This window comes from Nesoenas mayeri, assembly GCF_963082525.1.
Source record: "Nesoenas mayeri genome assembly, chromosome: 3".
NCBI classification, from domain to species: Eukaryota; Metazoa; Chordata; class Aves; order Columbiformes; family Columbidae; genus Nesoenas; species Nesoenas mayeri.
Window position 1 is genome coordinate 90,732,089 of NC_137544.1, and position 26,503 is coordinate 90,758,591.

The 26,503-nt window shown below is 41.2% G+C and overlaps 1 protein-coding gene across 1 annotated transcript in view; it reads left to right on the forward strand.

Moving 5' to 3' along the window:
* Nucleotides 1–26,503, forward strand: part of PLB1 (phospholipase B1) — a gene marked incomplete at both ends in the record, with an annotated part of 101,448 nt that overhangs the window by 14,948 nt on the left and 59,997 nt on the right. Inside the window, 13 exons of the mRNA XM_080341461.1 lie at nt 8,753–8,790; nt 9,892–9,955; nt 10,406–10,524; nt 11,908–11,948; nt 12,811–12,854; nt 13,840–13,924; nt 14,462–14,513; nt 15,715–15,801; nt 16,287–16,349; nt 17,696–17,778; nt 20,336–20,414; nt 21,045–21,149; nt 22,705–22,797. Of these exons, the coding sequence (XP_080197587.1) occupies nt 8,753–8,790; nt 9,892–9,955; nt 10,406–10,524; nt 11,908–11,948; nt 12,811–12,854; nt 13,840–13,924; nt 14,462–14,513; nt 15,715–15,801; nt 16,287–16,349; nt 17,696–17,778; nt 20,336–20,414; nt 21,045–21,149; nt 22,705–22,797 (953 nt within the window). The remainder of the gene's footprint in view (nt 1–8,752; nt 8,791–9,891; nt 9,956–10,405; nt 10,525–11,907; nt 11,949–12,810; nt 12,855–13,839; nt 13,925–14,461; nt 14,514–15,714; nt 15,802–16,286; nt 16,350–17,695; nt 17,779–20,335; nt 20,415–21,044; nt 21,150–22,704; nt 22,798–26,503) is intronic.

Here is a 26,503-nt window from a genome sequence, read left to right on the forward strand (position 1 = left end):
TAAATTTACAGCAACGTGAAGCACAGCAACAGGAGGTGATGGCACAATATCACAAGGACACATGAAATGTCTCACTCTTGTATATGATTTACTCCTAATGGTTTCACAGCATTATAATGTTCAACCCATTATGGATGGGGGTCTTGTAGATGGAACAACTCAGGGATGTACTTCTTAAATAAAAAAAAACAAGATCTAAAGCTTTGTCTAGGTAGTAGGATTAGGTGAGACACTCACAAGTCACAGACATGCTGTATCTTCATTTGGAATTACGAGTCAGTCTGGTTTGTATTTCCACAATAAGTCTTTGGCTATGCTGGTGTAATATAATAGTTATGTGGATGCAGTTATGTTATCCTCTGATATATGACCTCTCATTGTTAGCAGTTGAAGAAGCTACTTCCCTAACTTGCTCAGTAAAAGTTTGTGCTTGTGGTGACAAACATCTTGGGTTTAATTATGAATGGTTGAATGCTAGAATTTTTTGTGTCTGGTATGTGTGTGGTTTTTTTTCTTTTAATGTGCAGCCATAGATTTATTATTTTGTATTGTAAAACACGGGTCCTGTAGGTGAGGAAATCATAGAATCATAGAATGGCTTGGGTTGGAAGGGACCTTAAAGATCACCTAGTTCCAACTCCCCTGCCATGGGCAGGGACACCTTCCACTAGACCAGGTTGCTCAAAGCCCAATCCAGCCTGGCCCTGAACACTTCCAGGGATGGGCCATCCACAGCTTCTCTGGGCAGCCTGTTCCAGGGCCTCACCACCCTCATGGTGAAGAATTTCATCCTTATATCTAACCTAATTCTACCCTCTTTCAGTGTAAAGCCATTACTCCTTGTCCTATCACTACACACCCTTGTAAAAAGTCCCTCCAATTTTTTTGTAGGTCTCCTTCAGGTACTGGTAGGTTTCTGTAATGTCTCCCCAGAGCCTTCTCTTTCCCAGGCCAAACAACCCCAACTCTCTCAACCTGTCTTTGTAAGAGAGATGCTCCATCCCTCTGATCGTCTTTGTGGCCTTCCCTGGATTTGCTCCAACAGGTTGATGTCATTCTTATGCTGAAGGGCTCCAGAGCTGGATGCAGCACTCCAGGCGGAGTCTCACCTGGGAGAATCACCTCGCTTGACTTGCTGGTCATGCTTCTTTTGATGCAGCCCAGAATACAGTTGGCTTTCTGGGCTGCAAGCACACATTGCTGAGTCATGTTGAGCTTCTCATCAACCAACACCCTCAAGTCCTTCTCTTCAGGGTTCTTCTTAATCCATTCTCTGCCTAGCCTTTATTTGTGCTTGGAAATGCCCCAACCCATGTCCAAGTTGCACTTGGAATTGTTGAACTTCATTAAGTTTACATGGGATGACCTCTCACGTCTTTTGACATAAATAGGTTGTTGGAGTTTCTGGTTTTCAGTACTCTGTATAAGTAAAAGTAATGCACAGAAGAGTTCTGTTTAAGTCAATAGAGAAGGAAAAACATAAAAGACATGGTAGAAAAATCCCTTGGCTTTCCCAGCTGTAGCCCACATACTAGGTATTAGAGGTGAAGCTCTAGGTATATTATAGACCACCTAAAAACTTAGCAATGGGCCAGTAAGTTTGGCTAATATGTTTTAATGTGTATGTTTGAGCATCTGCTTGGGTGCTGCCTACTTTAAAGCTGTAACTGGGACATGACTTTCGGTTTTGTAGTGTTACACACTGTTGGGCCTAGACATGTGAAACAGGTTCTTTCTTTGAGAACATGCCAAAGCACAAAACTTCTGCTCTTCGCCATCATCTTCCATGAGAAGCTCTTCCATGCCAGTTGTGTTGTCAGCCTTCTCCATTTAGGGCAGGTGACATGAAGACTCATGCAGTTTGGGCAGGGCTAGCTACAAGGTCCATCTAGTTCCTTATCCCACTTGAGCAGCAGGTATTTTAGGGAAGGCACAAGATGTTCTGTGTTGATTATTAGATAATTAGCTACATGGCTGCAGTTCCCTCAGATATTCCTAAATACCATCAGCTGAGGGATGGCTCATGATCTGGAGTGCTCTGTACCTTCTGTGAGATGCAGCTTTGTCCTTGCAGTAATGCAGAAGCTTTACTTTGTCTCTGACACATTCTACACCTAAGAGAAAACTCTTTCCTCCCTTTTGCAAACTTCTTTGATCTTTGCTGCCACCTGCTATTCGCTATTCGATCTAGGAGCTATTTTGAGGCTTGGGTGGTGGGAAGAAGTGTTTATAGGAGATTTACAAGCCTTGCAGTTAGTGTTGTTTCCCTTCTGGAGCATATCACAGGGCCTAGAGTCTAAACTCTTACTCTTAGAGCTGTGGTTTGTGGCAAATATATGAATTAATGCTGTCTTCCTTTCCATGTTTTGCTTGTTGCACAGTGAGGAAGAGACTTTCTGGGATTTTAAAAACTTGCAGCTCATTAAGAAATCTGTTGCTCAGACTTGTTGATAATGAGAGCTTTCTGCTGAGGGGTGAAGCAGCCGCTGTCCCTTGTATGTAATGACAAAAAAACCACCGAAGGTAACTCCCATCCATGCTGAGACTGTGCAATGACACCTTGACTGACAGGTGATAATGGCCCTGACCAACCTCACCTGGAGCCTCCCTTACCCTGCCCACCTGTCTGGGAGCTCCACTTCAGCTCAGCCCAGCCAGGGGAGCTGTTGGCTGGTGTGGTGCACTGACAGCAAGCGAGCTGTGGGGTTTTCATTACTTTACTAGTCAAAGGAGCCTGGGTGTCAAACTGTGTTTCTGGACGTGAGACCCTCAAGTGGAATGAGCTCATCCTTCTCAGATTTGAACATGGTGTTGTATCTGAGGTGAGTAGCTGCTTGTGTGGGTGCGGTCTGTGGTATGTTTGTGCTGGGATGAGGTTGGAGGTTCAAGGGGTGGAGGAACATTTTACTCATCTGTGCATATTTCTCCTTTTGTGTCACTGTGATCAATAGGTGTTTGTGTTCAGAATTAACTTTCCCATTTTTTGAAAAGTGAACAAGGCATAGGATCTACCTCCAAAATGTTCCTTCAAGGAATGTCAAATTTAAGTCATGAAACAACAGAAAGCCAAGATGAAGAGACCTCTGAAGGGAGGGTTAGACTGCCTGCGAGGGGTGTGTCAGTGGCTTATTTAAGCATTTAAAGCTATTTACTTGAGCACTCTCCCACTATTCATGTTGGAGCTCTGTCTGAGTGTTAGTGAGCTCGGAGGAGACCAGAGCAGAGGGTGCTTTGTGCAAGGACAGAAGGCTGTTCTTCAGAGGTTTGGTTGTGACACTGTAATTAAGGTATAACAGAGTCTCATGGGGGAGTACAGTATCACAGCCAAACTGGCAATTCTGCAGAAATGACCAGACTACTGCCACTGCATCATAGCAAAGGTTTTGGGGACCTAGGTAGAATGAGTACAGAGTTGCCAATCCTGCTTCTCCGCCAGCGTTCTGTCTTGACAAATACCAGTAAAGTATATCCCAGTACAGGAAAATTCACCAGAAGAATTGCCCTCATCCCCTGGGCTGAAGCTGTAGAGGTGGTCTTTAATGTGCCTGCTGTCAGGACTTGTGGTACATAAAGGTTTCTGTTACTTCCCTCCATGTCTCTGATTCTTCCCTTACTATCAGGAACTTTATGAGCTAGGTGACACATCCCTTGCATCATCTCGCTTCAGGATGGGTTCTCACAGCACCAGACAGAGCTGCACTGCCCTACGCCACAGCTCTCTGACACTCTAGGTGGAGGCATGTTCTCCTTGCTTGGATCACGACTCTTCCATGCTCTTCTGTGCTGTCTCTGAGGTTCTTCGCACGCCTCTGGTAGTCAGTTAAACTTAGTTTTTTTGGAGCTTCAGTGAGTCGAATTAGCTTGGGGAAGGACCTGGTGGATCTGAAGCTAGTGGAAGGGAGAGAAGAGCATCATGAGGCTGGTTGGAAGCAAGAAAGAACAGAGGCAAGGAAGGAGATGAGGAAGAGCACAATCTTCCTTTTAGGATGGCTGTAGGCTATTACACAGGGATCTGTTTTCCTTGTTGCCTTAGGAACAGAGGCTCCTTCCATGCCTGGTAGAGACAGGCTAATGTCAAATTAATGTGTTATGTATTGCCTGGAAGAACCTTGACCCTGCTGGAAGCTGGCTCACGTGATGTAGGTTCCCATGTTTGCCAAGAATCCACCTGAAAAGTGATCAGCGGTCTCTGAACAAGTGAGATAAGCTGTGCCCCTTCTTTGCTCCTTTGACCCTTGGATGGCACAACTTATAAACCAGGGTTGCATGTGTCTTTGAAATAACATATCATTGTCACTTTGCTTTCCAAAGGTAGAGAGGCTAATAAATTTTATGGCTGCTGAGTTATCAGCTTGTTAAAATATAAAGGAGGAAAGAGAATTTCTTTCTTCACAGCCTTAATGTCTAACTGACAGCCCCCCAGGACTATCAATTTGTGGAGGCACTTATCATGAAGCTATTGTTAGGTCTGTTATTCCTGTGGTTGTGCTCCTCAAAAGGTAAGTTTTGAAAATTTGTATGCAGTCTTTAAGGAACCTATATTTTTAGTTGTTACAAGGTGGGTGTGTAGCAAGAGGCTTAGAAGCAGGATGAAGCAAATCTGTGAGTAAAACTGTGATCTTGCATGTAATTTGGGGTATGTTTGTTTCTGACTGAGAAACATGCATTGGTTTGTGCTGTTCTGGGGATGGACTGCATGTTAGGCAGGCACTGAATCTTTCTGATTGGAAAAATATCATCAGATAATTAGATAACAGTGAGATCAGTCCCCAAAGAGCACAGAAATTCAAGCAAGGTGCAGAGGTTTTCCCTAAATTTGTATCTATGGTCATCTTCTTTTCAGAGATAGAAGATTGTGTGGATGGGTTAGGCAGTGTACTGGTATGCAAGGCATTGTTGTTCAGATTCCTGCAAATTTCAGGGTAAGGGGAGGCCTTTGTTCCCTGTACTGGGTCTGTGAGGTCCAGATTTGATGTCAGATGCCAGTCTTGTAGGTGCTCTAAGACTTCAAACGCTGTATATGTTTTGGCCTTGTTGCCTCCGGACTTCACCTTTTTGCCTGTAAGAAAGTCATTATAAAGAGTAATAGTGCTTTATCTTACTAGTAGGCTGTGAGGATAAGTAACTTCAGAGGATTATAAGGTGTTCTGATAAATAACTAAATGTTAGGAGGGTTTGGTTCCTAAAATAAACAGAAGAAATGATCGCATTTGAGCTTTTTAATTTTAGGGGAAAAGACACATGGTGGCTGCAGTTTCTGTGAAATCTTGATTTAGGAAAAAACTGTTGATTCATAGAAGCCTGTAAGAATTATTAGCTGAAACAGGTTAATTATAAGAGTGAGGGAGGTGTAGAATCTTTCTCTGAAATTCTGGGAAAGTTGTCAGAAAAATACTTTTTATTTTTTCCTTGTGATGTTGCGAAAATAAAAAACAAAATAGAACTGTTAAATGATAGAGTAAAGGAGTAATTATAATATCAGGAGAAGCAGGAGTTAAAAAAATCATCCTATGGAAAGCATAAATCCAAGGGAAACTAAGAAAACTAAAGAAAATATGCTCTGGTAGGTTAAAATTTAATCAACTTAGCCAAAAATGAATCTGAGGGGAAACAAAGAATCATTGTTGAAGGAATAAAAACTAACAAATCCTTTTTCACATACATCTGAGGGAGTTGTAGGGCTGACTGGTGTGTAAAAGAAAGCTGAAGCCCAACAGAAAAACGAAATTAATTCCACTTTTTTTTGGGCGTGTCTTCTGCAAAAGAGCTTAAAAAAGGCCTTGTCTTTCAGCAGAGGGATAATTGAATCCTTTAACAAATTGATATCTAATCCTGGCAGTTCTTTTGCTATTTGTTTATATCTACCCAAGGGAGTGAGCCAAGCAGAAATATGAGCATGCCCATTGTATTGACTGTGGTGCAAGCTATTTCTTGAATCAGCATCGATGTTGGGAATGGAAGATGGCAAATGTGAAACCAGTTTTTGTAATGGGTTCAGTTTTAGGAGGATCTAGGCAAATGCATTGGTAGCTGTACGAAAGCAGTAAGCTTGTCTTCTGCATTAGGCAAATTGTTGCTAGCCATATAAAGAACAGAGTGAACGGGCTCAGGTAAGTAGGATGTAACGGAGGAGCTTCCCTATGGAATTGATGAAGAAAATCCATGTGCCCATGGATTGATTATTCAGCTGGGGTGTATTCGGATTTCCACAGATGTTTTGAGCAAGTGCTCCTAAGGAAGCTAACTGTCATGGTGTAAGGGTGAGGGCACTTTTATGGGCCCTTGAGTAAAAGCTGGAGGCTGAGGAATCAGATTGCAAACTTCCAAACTGTGAGAAGAGGGGGGAGAGAACCTGCAGAAGCTCATAGTGAGCTGTGCTGGGGTGTGTGCTCTCTGTGTATTCAGAAGTGATCTGAATAAGGGGACACACTAGCTTGCTAATGCAAAGCTATTTAGGAAGCTCAGAATAATAACTTCAAAGTAATATATATGGAGAAAACCTGCCCTAGCTATGCATATGCTATGGTGAACTCTAAATCAGATATTGCTTGGTCACGGAACATAGCTGTCTGAAAACATCAGCTCAGTGTTAGCAACAGTCAGAGAGGCAAACAATTTCAGGAGTGAGGGAGAGAAAATAATAGAAAACACATTTCTGCAGCTGTGTATAGGTCCATAGTTCACCTAGGTCTAGGCTTTTCATCTCAAAAAAGATGTGGAAAAACCTAGGAGGAGGATAAAGGGAAGAGTGCTCAGACTTATGAAACAACTTCTACATGAGATTAAATAGACTGACTCTTTAGCCTGGAAGAAAGATGGATGGGTATATGGTAAAGACACACAGACATATACAAAATAATAAATTCAGTGGCAACAAGGGAATGACTGCTCTTTACAAGAACAACAAGGAAACAGGTCAGGTTATTAACAAATGAGAAAGTACATTTTTCAACATGTAATTAAATGATGAAGCACCTTTGCCACAGTACTTGGGGGAAAGCCAAAACTGTGAAAGACTTAGTAAAAGAAATAGGCAAATTCATGCAAAAAAGGCCCCAGGGAGTTCTTCAGCATTAAGTAATTGCTTGCTCAGGGAGGCCAACAGCATGGAACATGGAAATTTACCTCTGTTTTCCTTATTCTTCTCCTAAGCATCTGCATTTAGATGTTATCAGAGGCAGAATCCCAGATTAAACAGACCTTCAATCTGACACAGAACAGTCATTCTTAAATCTTTGAAATATTGAGAGGCTGTTCCCTACTCCCTCCCACACCCCAATTCTAGAAACTGGGATTGGGCCCTCTTTCTCCCTCAATGTAGTCTGTGAACCCATTCAAAAATATAGTTGAAATTAGCATTAAAATTCTCAAAGATATCGAGTTTCTACAACAGATTTGTGTAACGCAGATGAGTCCCTCATTGTGTGTGCCTCCATTTTCTCAAACAACAAAGCTGGCATTCCGGTTATCATCCTGAGTAAAGCATCTAAAAACATGGATTGAGCAAGCTTGAGTTTTGAAGAAAATGTCATGCAACAGCCAGGCAGCAACTGTCTCAACTTTCTACTGAGTATAGTAAAAATAATGTAAATTTGCAAATGGCTCATGGCTGAAACCTAAATCGGGGGCAAAAAAAAAAGTTTCATGGAGGTTGCTGACAGTTATTGAAAATAGTCACATAGAGTGGCTCATGTGGGGCTGAGGTGGTCATGGGGAGCAGTGGTGGCATTCTGCCACCATCCTGTCCTCTGTGTGCTCTGGTACCTGTGTCCTCAGGGGCTGCCCAGAGCACCCTGCTCCTGCTGGGCACGTCACCTCCTTGCAGTGTGAGCACTGCTGGCTGTCCCACACCCAAGTGTGTCTCACCTGCTGGGCTGAGCTGGCTCTGTGTCTCCTCTGTCTTTGTCATGGAAAGAAAGATGTACAAGCAGAAGTATGCAGCAGGACTAAATGTGCCAGAAGTAGCTCCTGGATGCTAAAGGACAGTTATTCTAAGCACAGGCAGACTTGTTTCAAAACATGCTGGATGCTGATGGCTTCAGTGTAGCAAGGTGTGAGCATGCTTTGAAGTTCAGCCGAGGGTCCAGACCCAGAATTTGTGGCTACCTTTGTGGAGATTTCAGGATTAATCAAAGTCTATGCTCATAAATCCAAGTTTATACTCAAGGAAAGAGAACAATGTTTACTGAAATAGCCACAGGCATGACTTCTGGCACCACAGGCTATTTCATCAGTCAGCACTCTACTAAGAGAAGAAATTGCAGCTGTTTCTGAATCACTATGGTAAACTCACAACAGTGTGGTGTTCCTCTCTGACTGTGGAAGGTGTAAACTAATGTAAATTGCTCCTTTTTAAGGAGTTCTACCTTGCACATGTTTGCATTATATTACTCTAAATTTGGACAGAAGACTACTACAGTGAAACATTAAATGTGCTGAAGAGCAAAACCAGTAGAAAAAGCCTGTGGAGGCTGAGGTTGGTTGAGGAGATCCACAAGCAGTCTATAATCTGTGTGTATTACTTCATTGTGTTCTGCTAATTTCAACAGATGTCACCTTCTTATTTTCTTAGTTTTTGCTATACTAGAATAAGCCTTTATAATTATATGTTTGGAAATATCTTTGGAAACTATAGCACAGGAGAAAGATTGCTGTTTTCAGGATTCTGTGCTTTTAGGTATATTAAGTCTTCTGAAGTGATTTTCTAAGGTTAAAAAAAAATAGCACGATTCATTCTTTTAATGTTTTTAAGGTCATGCAGATCATCTGGAAGAACAGGGGAAGCTAAAGGTAAAGTATGAGTACAGTTTTATCTTTTTTTCCTTTTTTCACTACCTATCATCACCTGTCTGGCTGTTGTTCCCTCTGAGGCAGTCAGAAGAAGAAAAAGTAGAGCTTGGTGCTCTAAACTCTTAGATTCTGCAGAAAATAAATGCAAAGCAAACGACTCAGCAATGTGATACTGCAGCTGCAAGATTACAATACCCAATCAGGAAATAAAGGTTTCTCTGAGCAACGTTTGTTATTAGGTTGCATATCCTGTACATAGATTGACTGTGGTTAGCGCTTGTTCCTAGATGCTCGGTTGCTCTTTTAAATTAAACTCTGCCTTGCACTATAATGGTGCAAAGCGTGTGCACCATTGAAGTCCTCCACCTGGGAACTGTGGTGGCCCTTGTCACCGTGTGGATTTCACCTGTACGTAGTAGTGATGGACATCTAGCGAAACATGGCCATAGTGATGAGGGAAGCTTCCCGGGGGGGTTGTCTTTCCTCTCTCTTGAAAGTCCTGGATGTTGGACCATACCTACAGTCCGGATGTAGGAGAGCATTAAATAATGTTCCTAGTGGTACTGAGCTCTCTCTCACTCTGGGTGAAAAACATCACTTGCATCCTTGCCCCAAATGCAACTTTTTTTTTCTTCTTCCCCTCTTTAGTGGTTTCTGTGATCACACAGGAATTTTGCCAGTGGCAGAGGACCCAGAATTGGTTCATTCTGCCTTTGCTCTTGGAGATGTAGCTTTTTGTTGTGTATGTTGGGTGCCCCCTGGCATGTGAAGGTGTGTGCAGTAGCTGTCCTTATGACCTCTTCCAGATTAAGCTCTTGTTGTCAGTAACGGGTTGTGTTCAGCACATTTCCTTGTTTGCTCAGGCCCAGTTCTGTGACAATCAGTAAGAAAACTGAGCAAAAAGTAATGAGTTTTGGAAAAATCGATTTGAAGATGCAGCTGTCCAGATCTGCATTCCCATGTGTTTCTTAGAGAGGTGTAATTGTTCTTTAAAATTGTTGCTACGTGAGTAAGAGCTCCGTACTGTTTGAGACAGGACTCCCCTGCTTCCACAAATTTGTCAGATTGAAGCATTCAACCATATTTATTTGTTTATCAAAGGCCCTAAGAAGCTTCCAGTTTTCATGTGAGCAGGCGATGTTACCCAAGACACGTTCATCTTCAGGTTTGTGGTTTGATATCATCCTTGTAGAGGCTTTCCTTCCCAAAATTATTTGAGAATGGACTGGTGGAGAAATCAGTTGTTTGAGAGGATGTACAATGTGGCTAAAGTGGCAGTAGACTCAACAAACTCCTTAGTTTTATCTTCTGTTCATAATTACTGTTCTACCTTAGTTTCTCCAGCTGCCTATTGAGGATGCCACTATCCCTAAAATCGTGCACAGCAGTGTTTTGTGATTTCTTCTTGCTTGACAGCTGAGCATTTTGGTGCATCTAAGCATCCAAAGTATTTACTGGATGCCTGAGTAAAGTTTCTCATCCTCTCTGATTTAAAACTGCCAGTTGGAAAGATCAGTATAGACTTCTTATGCTTTAATAATTTTTGCTATGTTTTAGTATACTGCTGAATGTGATTTTTTTGTTCAAAGTTACTGCTCTTTTTTTTAACCTGCAGTTCACGCTCTGAGGCCAGCTGACATAAATACCGTCACGGCAATAGGAAGTTTGCAAAGAGTAAGTACAAGCGGGAAGTGTGCTGAATGTGACCCATTTCCCCCACCTTGTGATGACGAAGTGAGCTGATGATGCAGTTTGGGGTCCAGTTAAGGTGTTCAGGACTTGAATATTTCCACAAGCATCAAAGGCTTCTGGTGAAAAAGGACTGGAAATACCTGCTGTTCAGTGTCCCTAAAAATAGACAGCTGACTTTGTGCAGGAGGAAATGCGATCACAGTGCTGTTGCACAGAACCACGATGTTTCGTTAGAGTGTTTGGATTTTCCTATCAACGAGCATAACAGATCTAATAACTGGAAGAAGATGATGGGAAAACTCAAACTGGAAAAAGTACAATTTTGATGATCACCATCAGAATGAATTTTCAAGAAATGCAGTTGATTTTCTACCCTGTTAAAGTGCTTTCCATAGAGACTGCTTTCCAATCTAGAAAACAGAAGTTCTAGAATAATTACAAAGATATTCCTCTGATGTATAAATCACTGGATTATGTTCTTCTGCCTGTTCTTACAGTCAGATTTGGATGATTTTTACTTAATAGTTGGAAGTAACTACCTGAAATAGATTTAGGATCCAATTAATACCACTTAACCACAATTCTCAAGCTTTGAGGAAGTGTAGAAAAGCTCATTGGGCAAAAATTGGTAGCCATTGCTGGGGCTACAACATCAAAGAAATTGAGGAGATTCTCCCTTATCACAAAACAACTTTGAAATTTGAGGTGGTATTCAGCAAGACATAATACTTTTCCTTAGGATGAAAACTTTCCATTAGAAAATCAGCAGTCCTGGACTCCTTGTGAGTACCTACATCTTTAGAAGAAAATAATTGTTCTAAGGGAAAAGGCACTTCACCCATTTCAGATGTGTGGCCTCTTAGAGCAATTATTTTTTTCTGCTTGTGGATGGTGTCATAGAAAAACATATAAATTGTCTTCTTTTAAGGAATATCTGCTTGCTCAGAGCAAACATCTCTGTCACTATCTCTTCTACAGACTCTTTGATATCAATGAAGTTCCTCTGTTTATATCAAGGATTTTTTTAACAGACACCATACTGGCTGAGTGCCATACTTGTATATTGTCTACATGACTTCAGGTCATGTCCCTTGTTGAAAAGGCACAGATCCAGAGAAATTTGGTATAGAACAGCATCTCGTTTGACTGAATTTGAGTTCAACTAGTCAAAATTTATTTTAGACAATACGTAATAAATTCATTAATGAAAGCAGTAATTAAGAAGAGATTGTGAGACTGAAAATTTGCTGTAGTAAGGAAGCTCTGGAACATAATTTAAATCTGTGAGTAACTGCAAGACAATGGAGAACAGTATGTAGAAAATGATACTACTTGTAACAGGTGTGGAATATAGTAGGGAAACAGGGTATGTAGAACTAGTTTACCCTTTGCTTAATGCTGTACTTATTGCCTGCTTGTTAACAGGCACCGGGATCTGGCATACATCATGAGGATTCACCCCAAAGGTAACAGTTAATTGTTAGCATTGATAAGTGTCATGATACTAATTTATACACTAACACAGTGCAGGAATTAGACCCAAGCAATTATCATTGTTGTTTTCCAGAGAGGAGGAGAAAGTCTATGTGAAATATGAAGGATTTTGAGACGCTGCATCCTTCCCCATCCTTAGTTAACATAAATTCTTTCTCCTTACACAAGATATGGAAAACCTTAAGGCCGCAATAACCTTGATTAAGAATCATTGCTACATGAGGAATCCTAGGTAGTAAGTATTGTCATCCACCAGTTAGAGACCAGAAAGCAGAGATTTATCAAAGCAAAGAATGACCTGAGAAGTCCTGATATCCTTCTCTCCACTCGAATGATTCCTAGTGCTTCACAGACAAGTCTTACCCGATTTTCTTCTTTCGTGCCTCTTAACAGATCTAAATTGGCGTGTGAACATGTGGCTAAACTTTGTGGATGCAAGTCTGTGTAGCTCTTTTGAGTCATAGCATTCCAGATGAGGATTTTGCCCTGTACAGATGAACTTTAAAAGGACTAAATTTTTTAAAATGGTTGCACAAACATCTGTGTCCACTTGTATGCAGGTGCTGACAGAGAGTTCCCTGCATTACTTGTACGTATGCATAAGCACAATTACTGCAACATGCGAAGTGTACAGACTGTATTCTTACTCAGCAGTAGCTGATGACATGATGGCTTTGGGAAAAGAAAGACCCCATTCTTAATTTCAGCAGCTGCCATGAATACACACTGTGAGCTGTACTGTAGCTAATAAGGAATGGAGGCTGTGCTGTAACATAAATTTTCTTTGAGAAACGGAGTTACAGCAACTTCCTGTTTTCTCTTCCCTTTCTATAGCACAGGAAAAAGCCTCCTTGAAGTAAGCGTGGAAACGTTAGCAGGTGCGTCTCGCTGTCACACTGAAACTCATGCAAATCGATTGAATGGTGCACTGACAGGAGCTCCAATGTTCTGCTGGGCTGTAGAGCGGGTGCAGCAGAAGCACCCCACAGGGGTGTAAGGGAAGCCTGAGGGATGGTGTACGTGGGGACGTGAGTACTACCAGGCTGGGTTATCTGTGCTGGCTTTAAAGAGACTGTCCGTGTAGACAGTGTGAAGCAGCAGTACCACAGACTCCTGTAAGAGTCCTAAATGCTCACCACGGCTTTTGGGGCTGCTACTACTGCCCATGCCACAGCCCCTGCTGGTGTGTGCTTGCTGCTCATGTTAGCCCAGTGAAATTTTGTGTGGATTTGCCTGTCCAATACTCTTTCCACTGCCATGTGTTTAGGATTTACACTGGGGCTGGCATAGGTGCACCAGAGAGGTGAATTCATCACCTATTAGCTGGTTCCATCTGGGTCTCAAGGCAGCCTTGACTTACTTGAAGGGTGTTGCAAATAAAACCTTCAGGTCTACGGAAATGCTGAATGTGGTAATGGATAGCTACAGGGTCCTCCCCTCCAAATATTCTTCCTAGTGTCTTAATGTCACCTCCATTTCTCCGTGAAAGGGATTTAACACCTGGCAACCCCTCAGTGTTTCAGAAGGCTATCTCTGAGTAGGGCTTCTCAGTAGCTTCATTTCTACAGCTACCTGTATTTAAATCCACCTTACACTACTTGTGGCTGACATGTGAGACGGGAATGGAGGTTTCTGACCTGAGTCTGGAGGTGAACCCAGACATCGGACCTCCACTTCTGAAGGTGAGGAGCAAAACCAGCAAGAATATCTGCCCAGGGGCTCAGGCATACTTCATGTGCCTGCCCAGAGATCCTCAGGCTTTACATTTTTTCTGGCTGTTTTAGCTTACTTGTGTTTATAACAAAATTGCAGAGTAGCAGTCCCTTGTACACAGAAATTTCCTAACATATGTATGTCATTCAGCTCTCATTAGCAGTTTTAATCCCTCGGTCCTACACCAGTCTCCTCTGCCGGGCACAAAGGGAGCGACATCAGAGAGTCAAGCTATGTAAGTCTGGGGGCTTTTTGGCTGGGCGGTTCATTTGTACCTGGAAAGGTGGAGGGTGGAAGCCTTTGATGCTGGAGCACTTCACTGGACATAGATTATGTTCAGTACTGGCAGAGGCTGCACAGACACTCCAAGGACAAACTCTGCCACTGTGGCTCAGTTGTTCAGCTCTCAGAAGCAGGAAGACCAAAGCCCACTGTGCACTTTTGGGGGTATGAATCATCTGATTTCACACCAGGTTTCCCCTCTTTACAGCTGCAAAACAAATTTTTTGGCTCAAATAGAATGAGAGGTGTGCCTACCAACCTGTGTCTGCTGTTTTCATCAAAATGCACATGTTTGAAAGTGAGATACTTGAATATGAGCTAATCGCCCCAGGCTGTCTGTATGGCACAGAGAAGTGTCTAATCTTAGCACTATTAGGACAGAAAAGCCTAATCCCACCTGAAGTCTCAAATGTTGTTTGATTTAATGGTAAAAATCAGCCAAAGCTTTACCCTTACTGATGTCTTCATAGTTTTTCTTTCTGCTTTTCAGAGACCTCCTGAATCAAGCTGAAGAAATAGTGAAGCTCATGAAAGAGAATAAGGTTTGTTTAAAGCACAGAATGATTCAGAGAGCTTGGTGTTGAAGCAGAGAGAGAGAAATGTGATTAAATAGTTTTAAGTAGCACTCAAAAGTTTATTCGAAGTAGAAAATGCCATTTCTTGAGCTTAATGGGCTTTGGTTTTTCTGTTGTAAATAAGAACAAATTTTGTACCTTTTAAGTACAGAGTTTTGTTCTTGAAAGTATCTCTCCTGGTTTACATTCATCAGAGTGGCTGAAGAACTTGGTAGGGAAGCAAATATGCTTTGTTGTTGTTTAAGGATGTGAGACCTCTGCTAGCTACACTCTGTAACTGTGTCAGTGTTTCTGAGAAGCCAACCCCAAATAATAATTCTCAGTATTTGCCTCTTCAGTTTCCTTTTGGTCTTTTAGGGTCATATTGTCAAAAAAGGGCAATAAAGACCTAGATATGTTTTGGCTGATCTTGGTGGTTGATGCTGATAAGAGCTGAATTATCATTTATGGTTGAGTGCTTTACAAGTCCTAACCTGGAGTTTTATACGTTCCTTTTTCTTCTATTCTTAACCCCAAGGCATGTTATTTTGTAAAATGGTCTTGACATAATGGGAAAATGTAATTATCAAAATGATTCTGCTGTTGCCTCTTTGCTCTACAGGGAGCCTGTTGGACTGTTTGTAAGTGAATTTCACATTTTTGTGGAACTAAATAGTTCTGACCAGTGCTCTTCAGGGTTAGTGAGAACCACCTAGTAAACACAGCACAGCTGAGCAGGGCTCTAGCTCTTAGATTTTTGCTCCAGTCTTCTTTCCACTAGTGTGACTTGGTCTCAGCAGTTCAGGAACATTAACCCTGTCATCAAGCTGCAATAGTGAATGAAAAAAGCAACACCAAGCTCTGTGCTGAACTGTGCATGCTCATTTTCTTCAATAGACTCTCCAATGGGAGCAGCAATTTCTGGCTCTAACCTGAGCTTTTTATGGGTGTGTGTTCAACTTTAATTGCCGCATTTGCTGCCTAACCATCCATTTGCTGTCTCCTCTAGTGAAAAGCTGGGTGGCTTTTCAAATGGAAGTGATCAGGGTGGCTGGGGCTGAGCCATGGACTACTGCTTGGTCTTGCATATTTAAAGCCAGAGCAAATATTGTATGAGAAAGGAAAATAGCAAACAGGTCTCTTATCATCCTATTCCTTTCATTTTTTATTTTTTTTTTTTTCCTCCCAGATGATGGACTTCCAAAATGACTGGAAATTGATCACAGTTTTTTTTAGTGCTGAAAACCCATGTTCTTCCTGTGCCTCTACAGAAGCGGTAAGCTTTTCATGGAGTGGTCTAGCAGTCAAGGCAGGTGGTTGAGACACTTTCTCAGGCTCTGCTCTCTGCCAAAGTGAACCAAAGGAGTACTTAGCTTCCGTTTTGGAGTGACACTATCCAGTGATGTAAGATCTGGGCACGTGATGTGTTTTATGTTTATAAATACGTGCACTTAATTTGTGATCTCAAGTCTGAAATGCCTTAGTAGAACAACTCTTTTCCACCTTCAAGTCTAAAGCTACTTTTCTTCCCCATCCCTGTCTTTTTAAATTTTTTTTAATATGTTGCATAATTATAGGCAGTTTAATTACAATACTAGTCCCACATATTTTTCTTGGTGCTGTCTAAGGCTGGATCCAGAATATAGTGGTTGTTGGTAACCCTTCAGTACACAGCTCAACATATGGGGTTAGTGACTTCTGGCAATTTGATAACTTTGTTTTTTCTACTACTTTTGATGGCATTTCTCACCTCATTTACAGAAGAACTGCGTACTGGACAACCTGGAAAAACTTAAAGCTGTCTTGGATTTTTTGTATAAAATGGTAAGATTTATTCATTAACCCTGAATACCTGAACCAACCTCCCCCCCCCCCCCCCCCCCCCTTTTTTTTTTTCCTCCAGTCTCCCTGACTGAGTTAGGGCTCGTACCACTGTTCAGGTGACTTAGAACATGAATCTCATTGGTTCTAATCCACTGGCTCCATTCATTGTCACTAGTTGTTTTATTTGTGCTTTTAAAAAGTTGATGCATGCAAACAGGAAGGACAGAAAGTTAACTGCTTTGTTTCACAATACAAGCTGATGTACCACTTGGTCTTTGTTGTTTTTTTTTTTTTACAGTGATTTTTGTGAAAAATGGAGAACACTCATCTAGGTCTGAAAATCATGTTTAACAGGGCTGTTTGTGGAAAATAACTGATATCTAGTTACTGGATGTGTAGAGCTACCTAGCCGGTGTACAGGCTGCTAACTACCTGGTGATGACTTCTACAGACCAGGAAAAATGCCCATTACAAAATATGTATAAAGGCTCTCTTTATTCCTACTACATGTTCTGTTTAAGATCTCAGCGTTTCTAAAGGCTTTCTAGCTGGCTGAGCTACAAGTTATCTGCTTATCTAAGATGGTTCCTGGGAAATGCTCTGCACTGTATATTAGTCTGCTAATGAATAGTAGACTAGATGCAGATAAATCAGTACTAAAGCAGACTAATAACTGTTTATCAAAGTATATCAATAGCATCTTCCAAAAAATTTGTTTTGCTGGCTTGGGGTCCTAAAGGGTATTCTAAACCTGGTACAGTTCAAATGCATCAGGCCACAACCACTTGTTTTTTTCAGACTGACTTCAACAAATGCTGTGTATACATAAAGTTCCACCCATGCATTGTCTTCAGATTCTCCCCACTATTAGTTCTAGAATCTGTTTATGAGCACTTGTAAAAGTGAAATATTACTGTGTAAATAGGAAGCTGCTTTATGCTCAGGGGAGAGGTGAGGTGGGATGCATGAGCATTGATGCTGTTATGCAGGACATTTCATCCCCAGCTTTGCATTGATATGTTGCCACAAAAATGGTAGTTCCTAGTTCATTTGAGCTCAATTTAGTTGTCTGGTGGCCACTTCAGATAGGTAAAAGGAATTGCTTGTTCTTGGTCAAGAACAAGTCACAAGTTCTTAGTGAATTATGACCAATGTTATTCTATATGGCAGGCACAGGAGCAAGGTTCAGGATGGAATTGGCAAAGACTTAGATCATTGATTTTTAGGTAGACAGAATCTCAGATCAGAGGTAACATGTGAAGCTGTAGACATAATTTACTATTATTGCTCCTTGCTGATCTTTAATTGTGAATATATCCTGGTTCATTTTTACTTTATTACTGCAGGTTCCCAAGACCTTCATAAATCTGGTGGATGCCACTGAACTCACAACTTCCTTTCTTGCAGGCCAAGATTACAATAACAACAGGTAACAGAGGTTTCTTTATATTCTTGACACAGTCTCCTGCTAATGTTCAGACAGGTAGCTATGTATATACAGAGACTTTGTAACTGAGGTAGAGTCTTCTGAACAGTTTTTCTGTCCTTAATCCAAAAGTATGTAACAGATTTTCCGTCTCTGCTTTGTTTCTGATAAACTCTCTTTGCAAGACATATTTTTACCAGGAAGAGTAGGTGCTTTTAATCCTTTCAACTTTGATACAACAATTTTAAATATCACACACACACACAGTGGCTGTGGTGGATGGACCTTGGGCAGCAGTCACAGCCTCTTACTCACTTCCTCCTTTACCACCCTCCAGCAGGACGGGAGAGACTAGGAAGAATGAACGCAAGTAAACTCACGGGTTAAGATTAAGGCAGTTTAATAGCTGGAAAAAAGAGTGGGGGGAAAACAAGTTACACTCACCACGTGCTATGAGTGCAGCAACATCCAGGCAGTCTCCAAGTAACAGTGACCTTGGAAGCCAAAATGTCCCTCTTCTTTTTCTTCTACCTCAGTTTTTATTGCTTGGTTTGACGTTATATGGTATGGAATATCCCCTTGACCAGTTCAAGTCAGCTGTCAGAGCCATGTCGCCTCACAACCTTTTGCCTCCCCCCAGCCTAGTCACAGGGTGGGTCAGTGTGGGAAAAAGAGAAAACCTTGACATTGTACAAGCTCTGTTCAACAACATCCAAAACATTGGTGTGTTATTAACAGCACCGTATGGGCTGCTATGAGGAAAGTTAACTCCATCCCAGCCAGACCCAATACTGTGTTTATGGTCTCAAGACTGCGCCTAGCCCCAGCTCTTTAGTTACTGCTACTTCTGTCCTGAAACTCTCAAGTCAAACTCTGAAGGCTCTTTCAAAGTTCCAGTTTCTAAGTGTCAATGTTCACAAAAGGAATAACTGGTCTTAAAGCACATTGTTAGGCTATGTGAAAGCTACCACTTGGGCTTATGGTATGGCAGGGTGGAGAACATTTAACTTGTCAGTTCCTTATGGTAACTGCATGCCTTGATGCTTTCATCCATCTCCCTCTCTCAGTACTTTGTAACAAAAGTGTGAGTAGCTTGTGTCCCAATTTAGTATGGAGTAGGAGTGCATACATGAACAGTTATGATGGAGTCGTTTGCCACTGATGAGATTACACTCCACCTTACTCCACACCATTTTTTTTTCTCCTGTGCATGGCATAAGACACTCTATGTACTAATATATTTATCCCGAAGTGTTTCACAAGCTTCACATCTATACAAGCTGCAGAGACGTTATATAAGTCAAGGAAGGGGTCTGGCTGCTGCATAACCACATGCTTAACAACAAGTATGAGCAGAGGTGAAGCTTTCTTTGTCAAAAGTGACTGTGTGGAGCATTTTAGCTTATTTCTTGTGCGCAGGTACTGAGGGGAAAAATATTGAACTGTGCTTTGAAAGAAAAACATAAGCCCATACCAGATGATGAAATTTCAAGTGTCTAAGAGGAGAATAATGGCTGACGCTACTAGTCCCATGTCAGTACTTAAATTTAGACATTGAAGTTTGGGACATAATTGGGATTTAAAGCTACTTCCTTCCTTAGTTTCTTTCTTACTCTAAGTGTTATCTGGACTAAAATTGGTCTGTGAACCCCATTTTTAGGCATATAACTCTTAATGTACTGTATGAGGTTCTCAGATGTCTCTCTGCTTATCTGCTTGTTTGGCTTGGATAAGATTTTGGTCCCAAGTTCAAATTTCTTTTACTCACCAGCAGTGATAAAAGCATTTTAACATAACATATCATTTTTATAGGCTTAGCTAGAGTCCTGTGAAAAGGTGAGAGAGTCTAATCCTGAGAGATACTTATTGCTTACATCTGCACACCCCACAAACATAGTTTCTCAGGTTCCAGCCTACTCAACCATTTTCAGCTGAGTGTATCTTTCCTGGAAGCAGACTGATCTCAAATGTATCTTTTATTATTCCTGTCTACAGCCCTGGGAGAAGGGCCGAGTTTTCCATCCAGCTGCAGAAATGTGCAGTATGCCTATCTCATCTTGTAGGCCAGAAATTTGGCCGAGATTATTCAGCTGCCTGACAGTGCCTGGCCATCCTTTAGCATATATAAGCTTTCGCAGCATTGAGCTTCCATCGACATTTCTAGATGGAGGTCTTGTTGCCAAATACTAAGGCAAAAGTTCCTGTGGAAATGTTTGTGTGCAGTTTTCCTCTGTGACTATGGGGAGGAAAACAGTAGAAATCTAGTGCAACAGCTATTTTAAGCCTGAGCATGCTGCTAACTTGTGAGACCCTGTGCTAACCCAAGTCTGGCTTATTTGTCATCTGAACAGGTTTTTAAACCACAGAAGCAATCCAGAGGTCTGGATGTGGAAGTAGATATCATTCTATATTTATATCAAAAATTAGGATGTTCCATGTAGCTTTCTCAATATATGCAACAATTTGTCAGTATATGCCTGTCAGTGGCTTAAAAGAGTTTATGCTCTCTGTCTTATTAAAAGTTCACCATGTCTCTCATGCTTTTCATTCTTTTTGGCAGCAATCCAGGCAGGAATGAGTGCAATCATGTTGGTGAACACTCCACATTAGATGATAAGATACTGAGGTGGTCTTATCAGGTATGGCATCTTCTATGTTGCTTGGCTCTCACATTGCTAGACATGCGTATCAGTTTTCAAGATTGGATTGAAGTGAGAGGAGGAATAGCAGTGAGGAAGTTGAGTAACAGCCTTTTTACCACATGTCCACAGCAATTCTCGGGAACATTGGAGATAAGTTCTTTCTATACCTGAGTGATCATAGTATCACAAAGTTTCTAATGACTACATAGCTTTTGGCGACCCAGGATCTGTCATATCCCATTAGAGAAATGATCCATCTTGTCCAGTAACTTCCTACATGACTTAGAAAGGGGAAACTGTATGTTAAGACAAAGGCAGTTGTGCTGGAATCCCTTTTAAAAATTACAGGGAGGCAATAAGCATGACATCTCATCTCCTTGCTAACCTTGCTGCTCTTTCAAAGAAATCTATGATAAATCAGTGTAGTTTTCTTATAGCTACAAGGTTTCTATTATTGTGTAAGAAGATTTCATTATATTTCTGTCTTTGTTCTGGATTACATAATTTGATTATTATGGTTTATTAGGGATGGGGATGATCTTAGTTCACTTTAGGCCCTGACAAACTCCATATATATTGCACTTTCTATCTGATAGTACTCATCTGATTAAATGGTTGTCTATTCAGGATGCTTGGGAAAAACTTCTGAAATCTGAAAGGTATAATCAAAAGGATGACTTCACTGTTGTTCTTCAGCCATCTCTCCAAGAAACAAACCTGCTGCTCAGACTGGTGAGTAAACTCGATTCACTTTATTCTTTCTGCATGGCATCTGCTGAGGCTGAGTGCAATGTTCAGCTGGCTCTTTCCTGTCTAGGCGGTGTGTAATGTGAACAGACAAGGGTAGCCAAGCACATGCAGAACACACTTCAGGATCCAATGCAGATGTCCTGAGAATAGAGTTCGCTTTGAACAGTGTCAGTCAGAGATCCTGTGGGTGGTTGGTTGGTTGATTTGTTTTGAATGCTATGCTTCTGGAGAAATCAAGTCATGTCACTTCTATAGATTAGGTCATGAGTGTCTGGAAGTTGCCAGTACTGCTAATTTTTCCATATATTTGCAGTTATCAGGTCATTGATCCCTGATTATTCTCATGTGTGTTTGGAAACACAGGCAAAAAGAGGGTAGCAAGAAGTATTTAAAAATAGATATGGGGTTTTGTAAACTGTGTTGGAAAATGAGTTACTTCCTTGCAATAAGTTTAATGAAGTCTGGTAAACTGGAAATTAATTTTGTCCAGATTTTGTATCTCATATAGTTGGTGGGAATGCATATAGATAGGGTTGGCTGGGATGTCAGACATGATTTTGCCACAAGTGATCTTTAAAGGAAAGTTCAAAGGTCAAGGTTGCCTGATACCTTGAAGCAATGAAGAAGCAATATATTACTTCCTAGATAATTGTTCACTCAGAGTGAGATATCAAAATCCAACACATAGCGTTGAGTAGTTATTTGTAAAACAGGTTGATAGTGAGTAATGGTCTGGTTTCTGGGAATCATAATAGCTCCTTGAATTCGTGGAAACTCCATTGCTGCCCTCAGGAAAGTATGAGAACCAAGTGAACTGGGAGAAGAAATTTGTCTACCAGGAAGGTTGAGGTCTGCTGTATTGCAAAATCTTCCTTTACTGCTGGGTCATCTTCTGCCAGGCTTGTTTTGTTGATGCCTGGTCCATATGCAAAAGGCAGACTTTTAGCTTTTATGAAGTCACTCTTTTTCTTAGTAAATTGCTCTGTTATTACTTTAAATGTCATCTTGTGTAACAAGTGGATTTTTAATTTCCTCTGATTTGTGGTACAGCTGCAGCCCACCATGTGCAATCTTCCAAACTCTTTTAACAGTTACTTTCTTTTAAAAATAAGCATGAATCCTGAAGACAAATTCTGCATGCTTCCACTTTTTGAATGTATGTAAGCGTTAGCTAGAGAAAGTGTTGATTATTCCAAATCACTCATGTGATCACATCTCTGTCTCCCTGATCTTCTGTATGCTACTGTTGTGATCGTGCTCTGTTGTTGCTCTGGTGGTCAGGTCCTGTTGACATACAGTCTCTTCACTGCTGCCTTGCAGTGGCAGGTATAAAAATCACTTACAAGAACAGTATCTGTTCTGTCTTGATGCACCAGCAGCAACTGAGGTGAGCAACAAGTGGCTCAATGAGACTAGCAGAGATTGATATTCTTGTGGGTATGAATATTGTTTTATAGAATGAGACCTTTTGTGGCTGAATGTCTCATCTTTCCATACTCTGAGGTATTTTCTCATGCTAAAATGCTTTGTCTTTCAGGGCAGGGGTAGTTTCATTACCACATCAAAGGTGCAACCAGAAACTCTGGAAGAAGATTATACTTCAATGGCTGTGGGCCTCTGGAACAACATGGTGAGCAGTACCACAGGCGTTGTTGCTTACTGGACTTAGTACAGATGCCTGGTAGCAATTCCACGCTAGCCAGGCTTTGTCTAACACAGAAGGAGGGAAAGGAAGAATACAGGAAAGAAGCATCCCAAGACTGCTACCCACAGCCATGCACAGCTCTCAAATGATGCTAAATGCTTGACACTCCCAAGACAAATCTCTTGCTGTTCTGTGGCTGCTACTTACTACCAAGACCTTTTTAGAAAGATTTCCAAAGTAGCCATGTGGGAAGTTTTAGGGAGTAAATGAGCTGTGACAGACCATTCTTTTCCTAGTCTCCCCTCTGTGACAGTGGCATAGTGACAACTGAGGCTTGACTTAACCTGAGATTATAGTGATTATAGTCTCCTGTTCCCTCTGTCCTTTATCTGTCTCCCTCTTTACTGATATGTTTTATAAGATTGTCTCCTTAACCACCATCCTTCTGCCACCGTTACTCATAGTAAAAAGATGATAGACAGCCTTGAGGAGCTCCTATTGCTTCCTCAAGAGCTGGATGTCCTACCCAGCTGAGGAAAGCCAACACATGGTGCCTCCTAATGAGAGGGAGAGTGTGTCTGAAAGAAACATGGATTCTCTGACCCACTCAGGCTTGAACACGATGACCAGTTCGGTAAGGGGCTGTTTCCTTCTGCTGGCTTGAATTGAGGGCACACAGCATTTGTGTGTATGATTGAGTGGATGCACATGCAGCTGGAGGGGTTTGCATTTTAAAATTGATGACAGCAGCAAGTAAAGAAATGGGAGTTGTTTTTCAATATGAATGGGACAAAAAAGCAGGTGCATATTTTGGACTCACCAGGCCAAAGTAGGATGTTACTGCTGAGTGCATATTATATTTGGATATTTGGATATGCCCTGATATCCGTAGGTTTTGATAAGATGTTGATTTTAGTATTCCTCCTGACTTAGAAGCTTTCAAAACTTTCTGCCTTTTTTTTTTTTTTCCCCTAATAACCTTCTTATAACATGTATAATCATTGTTTTTTAAAAAAAATCTGCAATGGCCAATTAAGTTAGATTCGAGATAAGACCTTTTTTATTCCTTGTTTAGCGGTCCACATGTTAATAATATTTTTTATTTGAGAGCACTTACTGTTCCTGTGTCTGTTCAAATTATCCTAAGCATGAAGGGGGAAAAAAAAAGGTCTATACTGTGACCACCTTTCAGTAAACAGCATTTGAAAAAAAAAAAATCCATGCAGATTCACCACATTCTCATGTTTCTTTACACTATTCTGGCAGTAGTAATGCTGCTGTAGCCTCGACCATTTAAAGAATGAGGATTTGCAGGAAGAGGCTTTTATTCAAACAGATGATATAGCTAGAAAAATCACACAGCCAGTTTAATAAAAGATGTTATCTTTTAGCTAAAGTTAGTAGGACCTTAGTTAATTAGTAGGAACCAAAGAGTTAAAAATTGATCAGCTGTTGAAGATCTAATCTTGGAATAACATGCTATACCCAGTTATCTCCTTTGCTGTTATCTTTGACATTACTCATGAAGATGTCAAAGTTCCTACCTCAGTTATTCTGTCGTAAAGTAAATGCCATGGTAAGATTCACGTTGGTTTCTTTATCCTTCTTTTGCCTTAGTCTCACTAGGCAATTATTTTCAGTATTCAAATGAGCAAAGTAAAAACTGAAAGTCAGATTCCTGAAGTGTGAATTAAATATTCTCTCTGGTTTTGGGCAGTTCTCTGCAAAGAAACTGAGTTACTTTAACTGCCCATGTTTCGATGTCCCAATCAGTGTAGGAGATGGTAATCTAGGTAACTGTCACCTAAGCATCATCTGTAAGACACTAGAAAACAGTTGCGTATCTTCCTCAGATACAAAACATTATAAATATTGAAGCTAGTCAGGAGCAAGCCACACAAAGAATGAACATGCAGTTTCTTGTGAAAAATGGCCCTTCGCATCTGCTTAGCATGTTTTTTCCATCAGCAAATTTTTGACATGAAGTGCTGAATATGTTTTCAGCAGAAAATGAATGCTGTTGACTGGGGAGGGACCGCAGTGCCACCAGTTCTCCAGCCTATTTTGTGCTTCACCAGCAGGAATTGTTTGGGGCCAATTGAACTAAATTTGTCAGATTCTGAGATGCATCCAACTGTTGCAATAGATCAGCCTGAACCAATACATTTTCTAGGACTTAGCAGCGGGAAACTGACCTCCAGCTTTGTCCTTCTCTTCTATCAGGCTCTGCAATTAGCAGCGTTCATGTGCTTCTAATGGGCTTTGCTTTATCTTTTTTTTTTCTTCCAAGTCTACACTATAACACTTTTTCTTTTTCCTGTGGCCTCTTACTGTCTGGCTTTTTAGATTTCAACTTATGCAGAATCCAATAGTAGGCATCTTGAATATTCTTTATATCCTAAATATGAAGGAGAGCTCAAATTGTGATAGTATCATCCCCAGCCCAAAACAGGCATATTGCCTTCTCCGAATCCAGGTTCTGTAGAAGGAGAGAGTTAGGCAAGATTAGCCTTATTACTGTGTGGAAGAAACATACAAAGGAAAATTGAACTAGAATCAAGTTAGAATAATTCACACAGAGACTGGAGATGCAAAGGGTAAGGAAGACCCTCCCATTGAGTCATGAGGTTTGCAGTGGGCTCCCTTGCTTTTTAAACTCCTTACAGAGCTTAGGTGTGGCTGGATTCAACCTAGGTCTCAGACCTGGTCAACATTTTATGTCTAACAGAAGAAATACAAAGAGTAAGGAAGACCACCCTTTTGAGTGATGAAGTTCAGAGTGGATCCCCTTACTTTCTGAACTCCTCATGGAACATAGGTGCAGCAAGGTCCAGTCTTAGTCTCAGACATGGACAATGGTTTATGCCTCATGGAAACATACAATATTTATAATATTGAGTAGCCATGTAGATTACTAGTGTTTCATTAGTATAATTTCATCATGCTATCAGTCACTTACTGAGGGTCTGTCGTGAGAAAGTGATCTATCTGTATGCCTTGGGTAGGAAAGGATTTATTAGTCTCATATAAGGAATTTCAGACCCTGCCAGGTGTCTTTGCTCAAAGGGAGAGTCATCTTGCATGTAGTCCAGCTGCAATTCAGGGAGAGCTCAAATTGTGCCCAATGGTAACAATAATGGAGTGAAGTAGCTGACTGCTAGTCAATAGTATAGACAAGATAGATGTCTTGGTTTTAGCTGTGGTATCTTGTTCTGTACTTTGGTTACCTTGCATTTTTGATTGTCCAAACCACATCTTGAAATATTTTTCCAAGGCACCTTCACTTACTTGTACGTGAGCCAGGAGCTTTCCAGCTTGCAGGCTCACCGCAGGCATAGGCTTGTTGCTCCTTAGTCAGCCTGAACCCAAGTATGGCTATGGGTCAAGCGTATCTGTCACTCTGCCCTCGCAAAGTCTTACACTTAGCTTGCAACAAATTCCTTCTGTGTCTTCAGATGACATGCTTTTGTTTGCAGCTTCTACCAGCAGAAGAGCCCTCTTCTTTCCTTCTGCTTCATTTTTCTCTTCCTAACCCTTTTCTGTGCAGACTTCATTTGGCCTCCTGGTCTCTGCTCTTGGCCATCCCATTCTTTGGTGTGTTGTCTCCATAAAGGAGATAAATACCAACTTTGCTTTATTTCAGTGTTTTTCCTTAGTGTGATGTTGTTCCTCTAGAAAAGGAACAGCCTAA